Source organism: Podarcis liolepis, assembly GCF_965112155.1.
Source record: "Podarcis liolepis genome assembly, chromosome: 1".
Taxonomy (NCBI): Eukaryota; Metazoa; Chordata; class Lepidosauria; order Squamata; family Lacertidae; genus Podarcis; species Podarcis liolepis.
In genome coordinates this window covers 82,005,154-82,011,598 of record NC_139554.1, presented here as the reverse complement: position 1 = coordinate 82,011,598, position 6,445 = coordinate 82,005,154, and the positions used below count along the sequence as shown (strand labels likewise).

Below are 6,445 nucleotides of genomic sequence, written 5' to 3'. Positions count from 1 at the left end.
ACAATAGGCGTGTCCGACAGTCTGGTGACATTAAAACTGATGATTTCCCTGTGATTTCCAAGTCGCATCACCATTGGTGGCGTCTGCTTCACCACCTGCCCCCCTAGCAGCTCCCTGCCATCCACCGTGACGACCTGCAGGGGCAGCGTGGCAGGCAGCAGCTGTACAGCGTGTGTATCGACAAAGTCCTGCCCTATAAAGTCCGCATTGCTTCCTGAGTCAATGGTGATTGGCACGTCCATAGTGAGTCCATTGGGTAGCTGGAGCGATGCGGTGAGCCTCACCACTGGTTTGGGTGGGAGGGGGTCTGTGGGCTGCCAAATCTCTGGGGACTGCTTCACTGACACGTCTGGCTGGGCCCCAGTGCCTCTCTCTCCAGCCAGACTCCGTCGTTTCCCTGCTGTGGTTCCCCTTGCTGAGTTGCTGCAGTTACCATTGCTGAGGCTGCAGTGTGCTTGTGGAGCCGCTGGGGACACTCTTTTGCCATGTGCTGCGGATTTTCGCAGATGTAACACTTCCTGTTCCCTCTAGGAGGCTTCGCTTTGACTGCTCCCGGTGCTGTGGCTCTGGTTGCTGACTGAGCCCTGGCACCGCCAACCCCCATCGGTTCCGCTCCCCCTCCTGGCGGAGGCGTGGATTGCGCACGCGCAGCTTCCCTGGGAACGAAGGAGAACCCTCTCGCTGGTTCGCGCCCTCCACGCCCTTCGTCCCTGCTCCATGGACGTTCCTCCAGCCGCACTCCCACCGCCAGCGCCCTCTGAACGACCTCCTGCGTGGTCCGGGGTCTCTCCCCCCTTGCAATTTCGTCTTTAACCGCACTGTTCAAGCCTTCCCAAAATAGATCTCTGACTGGAGCTGAATCTCTGTCCCATTCCAATGCACTGACTAATGCAAAAAAGCGGGCATGGTACTGTCTTACGCTGGCCCTCCCTTGCTTCAGCCCATGCACCTCCTTCCGGGCAAGATCCACGTCTATGCTAGATAAAAAGCAGCCATCCATCGCTTTAATAAAGGCATCCGCGGTTTGGAGCGCTGGATCCTTATCTCTCCACAAATTGCGCAGCCATGCTTTAGCATCTCCATGCAAATGGGACATGATAAATCCCACCTTCTCTTGCTCATCTCTAAAGTCTTTGTCCAGCAGTTGCAGTGCACACTGTACATCTGCTCTAAAGTTGGGGTACAGTTGTAAATTCCCATCGAAGTGAGAGACTAGACCGCCTGTTCTTCTCCCCAACCCAATCCCCTCCGGTTTGGGTGTCAGTTGCCCTTGCTTCGCAAGCATTTCCAACCTGATCTGGAGATCCCTGTAGGCGGCAGCTGCGTCCTCCTCTCTCTTCCTGGATGCAAGTATTTCGGCATTCAGACGTGTCACTGCTTCTCTGAGTTCTCCTGTTGTGAGCTGCCAGCGCTTGATACCTGGCGCCCTTCCTCTCCCCTGCTCTCTGTTGGTGACGCTGGTCCCGATTTCCAACTGCTCCCCTCTGAGTCCCCTCTGGCCCTTTCTTCCTGGGGTGTCCCCCTAGGCTCCCCCCTTGCCCTGGCCACTGGTGCTCCTTTCTGTGAATCTTCTGATTCACTGGAAAGACTCGGAGATCTCGGGTCGTCGTCATCACTCATCTTTTCTTCTGCCTCCTCCCCCTCGCTCTCTGTTTCCTCCCTTGCCCTTTCCTCTGCTCCTGAACCCCTGACAATATATATATATGTGTGTGTGTGTGTAATTAAATTTTCTGTTTTACAATTTAGAATACTCATTTAAACATCCCTTCTCTTTCCATTGTTCATTTTGCATATCATAAATCTCTGTATATTTTATACAAATTAAACCATTCAGTATTCCATTAATACACACATCAAAACTTATTTACACTGTTGAATTTATCTCAATGCTGCCAATGTTTTCAAGTGTACACTCTGAACGTATGTTCTTCTTGTTCTCTTATTCTATAGGTTAAGTCCACAAGCTGCGCATATTCCATCAGCTTAAGTTGCCATTCTTCTTTAGTTGGGACCTTGCTCGTTTTCCCTTCGTTGCATAACCTCATTCTGCCTCCTGTTTCTTAGACGTGGTAGATGGTTCTATGGAATATTTGGTACTGGATTTCCCATATGAATAGGAATCAGACCTGAGAGTCATTAGTTCCCGCCATGGCCTTCTTTAGAGCCTGTTTGACATCCTTGTTCCTCAGGCTGTAGATGAGGGGGTTTAGCAGTGGAGTGACAAAAGTGTATATGAGAGCAAGATGGCGGTCGTCATCCTCTGACGAATCTGTCTTGGGACGCAGGTAGACAAGGCTGCCGCACCCATACTGTATGATCACCACTGTCAAGTGGGAGGAGCAGGTGGAGAAGGCCTGTTGCCGCCCAGTTGTTGAGTGGATCCGCAAAATGGCAGTCACAATGTAGATGTAGGAGATGCATATTAGAATGAAGGGAATAGTTAGGACCATGACAGCAACACTGTACAGCACAGTCTGCTGGACACGGGTGTCGGCACATGCCAGGCGCAACACAGGTGGCACGTCACACAGGAAATGGTTGATTTCGGGCTGGTGGCCACAGAAAGGCAAGGTGAAGATCAGCACTGTCAGCTCCAATGAAACCACAATACCAAGCATTAGTGAGCCAACCACGAGCCATGTGCATACCTGCCAGGTCATGATGAGGCTGTAGCGAAGTGGGTGGCAAATGGCAACGTAACGGTCATATGCCATGACGGCCAACATGAAACAGTCCATGCCCCCTAGTGCCAGAAAGAAGAACATCTGTATGCCACAGCTTGCAACTGGAATTGGTCTGTGGGCATCTAAGATGCTGGACAGCAGTTGCGGCACTGTTACAGTGGTGTAACAGATCTCCAGAAAAGAGAGGTTGCCCAGGAAGAAATACATGGGGACGCGTAGGGAATGATCTGTGCAGGCCACCCAGATGATGGAGACATTGCCGAAGAGGATGGCGAGGTAGAGCAGAAGGAAGAACGTGAAGAGAAGACCCTGGATCTCAGGAACGGTGGAGAATGCCCGGAAGATAAACTCATAGGCAATGGATTGGTTTCTCTGTTTTGCAAGTGCCAAGGACATCTCATCAGTCACTGTACAAAAGAAACAGTGGGTTAAACATCAATATGCTGTTCTCAGTTATTTCACTGGAATGTGTGGTACTCAAATTCTTGGCATGATTATCAACCTCAGATGTTTCACTCCTTTCTCCATACATCTATGTTACACTGTATTGTAAATGTGGCAATCACCACAAATGTAGGGTGTCTGAAGGACAATATCCTCCCATATGAACCTGCCCAGGCTCTAAGATCTTTGGGAGAGGCCTTCTTCCAGTCCCGTCACCCTCACAGACATGCTTGGTGAGGAGAAGAGAGAAGACCTTTTTTGGTGGCAGCTCCCAGACTTTGGAACTCCCTTCCTAGAGAAGTTAAACGGGCTCCCTCCTTGTTCTCCTTCCATCTGCAGGTGAAGAATATTCAATTCCAACACGTTTTGGGGAAATGATTGTTTTTAAGGAAAGGGCTTTTAATAGTGTGGTGCTGTTGTTGTTTTTACTATCTGTGTTTTAACAATTTGTTCTTATACCGTTTTTATAGGATTATAGTTGAATTTCTTTTTAACTATTATACTTTATATGTACACCTTGAGTTCTAGGGAAAAAGCTGGTAATAATAAAAGTAACAACAACAACAATAATATAGAAGTGCCACTGCATGAATATGAAATAGATGCTATGTAATTATTAGTATTATTTTAAACGTCATGTGATTGATCTGTGTTTCCCCCTCACAGCATACTTAATGCTTAAGTCATTATAATCACCACTTATTTCAGGAATACAGAACTTGTAGTTCTCCAGATATTCCTGGACTACAACTCCCATCATCCCTGATTGTTGGCCATGCTGGCTGAGGTTGATGGAAACTGGGGTACAACAACCCATGGAAAGCCACAGGTTCCTTATCCCTGCCTTATTTTATGTTAAATAATTTTATTCATATTATATTTTTTACAATTTGTAGCCAAAACCATTATGCATTAAGCATTCTTCCTTGTGAAGAAGAAAAAGAAAGCAAATGGCATAGAAAGGAAGAAAGAAAGAATATGACATGTGATTGGGGAGAGAGACAAAATAGCAAAAACAAAACAAAAAAAAAACCCCTCTATAGTACTGTGAATAAATTAAGAGGGAAAATGTCATCATTTACCTCAGGGCTGTCCAACCTCTCAGGCCAAGAGGGCTACAACACAGACCCCATGGGCCACACACTGAATTAAATTTCCATAGTATACGGTAAATTAAAGTGTTCTCAATTTGAAACCATACTGGACCCTGCTTAGCTTAGCAAATATCCTGGCAGTTTTATTGCTGCACCACTAGGAGGGGTTGTAGTTCCCTTTTATGTAAGTTTAATCATTAAGATAGTTTGCCAGGTTTGCCCTAACCAGTCGGTTATGGCAGGGGGATTTTTATTTTTCCATTTTTGTATAATACATGGAATTGCTGTTGTTAGCGGCGTAGTAATCACCTGCAAACCCTACTTTGTTTTATAAGCAGGAATTGAGACCCTAAAGCTGAATGTAATAATATAGTCGATAATGTAGTAGAGTTACATCAAGACCTGTGTTCATGTTGCATTTCCTTTCATCTTCTTCCTATCTTGATAACTAATTTGTGCACAGGTCCCACCCACTGCCAACCAAACTCAGGCCAATAGACATCTCAACACACCCAGTATCGACCAGGACCCCCAGCTCCTGGTGGCATTACTGAAGTGGCCAGCCTTCCTTTTTCATGAATGAGCAGCCTTACCCAGTCCTGGCAGCAACCCATTGCATTGGTCCCACTACGCAAGCCCACAAGTGAGAATCACAGGGAGAAATCAGGGCAGCCAGCAATCTCCCCTTAGTCTCACAAGTGAATAGTTTTGCTCGGTGTTTTCTCATAGTCAGACAATTTCCCCAGGAGCATGAGCCGTTCATTTTATATAGGCATCCTGCTACTACTGCGGTATCTGGGCTAAAAAAAAGCAATTTGCAAAAAATGTGGGGGGTTTTGGTGGGGGGGACGAGTGTGATACAATTGTGATTGGTCTGGAGAGAGTGGACTTAAGGCTCATTCACTCTTACCTTTGTTCTGTGATGTCCATTTTTCCTGTGAATTCTTGGCACAGGTCTGAGAGGTTGTTGTTTTTTCCCCATCCTGTCACTTTCCCTGAGAAAACCCACTGTTTATTGCTGAATCAGAACAAACATCTATCTGCAGAAAACTCAATTGCCATTCGTTTTGATTCAGCAGTAAACTGTGGGTTTTCCCACCCAGGGAAAGCAGTGGGATGAAATAAAAACCTCCCCAACCCACGCTCAGAATTCACAGGACAAACAGAAGTGTGACTGAGCCCAGAGAGAAGTCTTATTTATTCCCTCCATCTTCATCGTAGCTGCCCAGGTCATCCAGTGAAGCAAAAAAGCAAGAGATTCAGGATGGGTTGGGGTGGGGGAAGGACTTCATATAGCTTTTTTCAAACAAGGGGAATCACTACCGTTAGGTGTGCTAACGGTAAGGTCACCAACTAAAAAAGGATTAGACAAATTCGTGGAGGTCAAGGTGATCAGTGCCTGCTACTTGTGATGGTGGCTAGATATGCTGTCTTCAGGATCAGAGGAGTGGGTCTCCCAATGCCAGCCACTGGGGGCACAATGGCAGGAGGTACTTCTGGGCTTCCCATAGGTGTTTGGTTGACCACTGTGGGAAAGAGGATGTTGGATGATGCCTTTGGTCTCATCCAGTAAGGGTCTTCTTATGTTCTTAAGGAAATTCCCTCACATTGCTGTTTTGGAAAGATTATCCATCTCTGCTGGTCTGCCCTTCATATTTCAGTCATGAGATGTGTACCTCATGCAAAGCACTAAAAAACAAACAAACCCAAGTGTAGGAACATAGGACTCTGCCTGATATTGCCCCTTCTTCCTCCACCACATGCTGGAGATGTGAGGGTTTGAACCGGAGACCTTCTGCATGCAAAGCAGATGTTCTACCACTGAGCTATGGCCCTTCTCCCACTGTCTATCTCTAGCTTCAGGTCTTCATCCATAAAGCTGTTGGGGATATAAACTTGGTGCGAATGTTCAGAAGGTGAGTTGCCAGGCTACTGCTCATCTTCATCTTTTCCCTTTAATAAACTAGCCAGATGTGTAGCTCCACAACATTGCAGGAAGAGAACGTTGTTTCCAAAGCCTTGGAAAAATGAATGAACCAATGTAAGGGAGAGCCAGTGTTTGTGGAATGGACCCTTTCTCCACTGTGAAATGGACAAGTGCTACTGTGCTTTTAAAAAAGTGACAAAAGCAGTCTTGTGGTACTCTGAAGAGTAACAAAGGTATCATGACTAAGCTTGCATGGAGTACAGATCACTTCATCAGAGACATTCCATGTTATCCTG

At 46.7% G+C, this 6,445-nt stretch overlaps 1 protein-coding gene across 1 annotated transcript; it reads right to left on the bottom strand.

Annotated features, from left to right (window-relative positions):
- Window positions 1–1,763: 1,763 nt before the first annotated feature.
- On the bottom strand, window positions 1,764–3,080 carry LOC310696973 (olfactory receptor 10Q1-like; the record flags this gene model as incomplete). Its single annotated transcript, XM_083483213.1, has 1 exon — window positions 1,764–3,080. The coding sequence occupies one exon, from the start codon at window positions 3,078–3,080 to the stop codon at window positions 2,121–2,123; it is 960 nt and encodes a 319-aa protein (XP_083339339.1). The 3' UTR covers window positions 1,764–2,120.
- Between the last annotated feature and the right edge of the window lie 3,365 nt (window positions 3,081–6,445).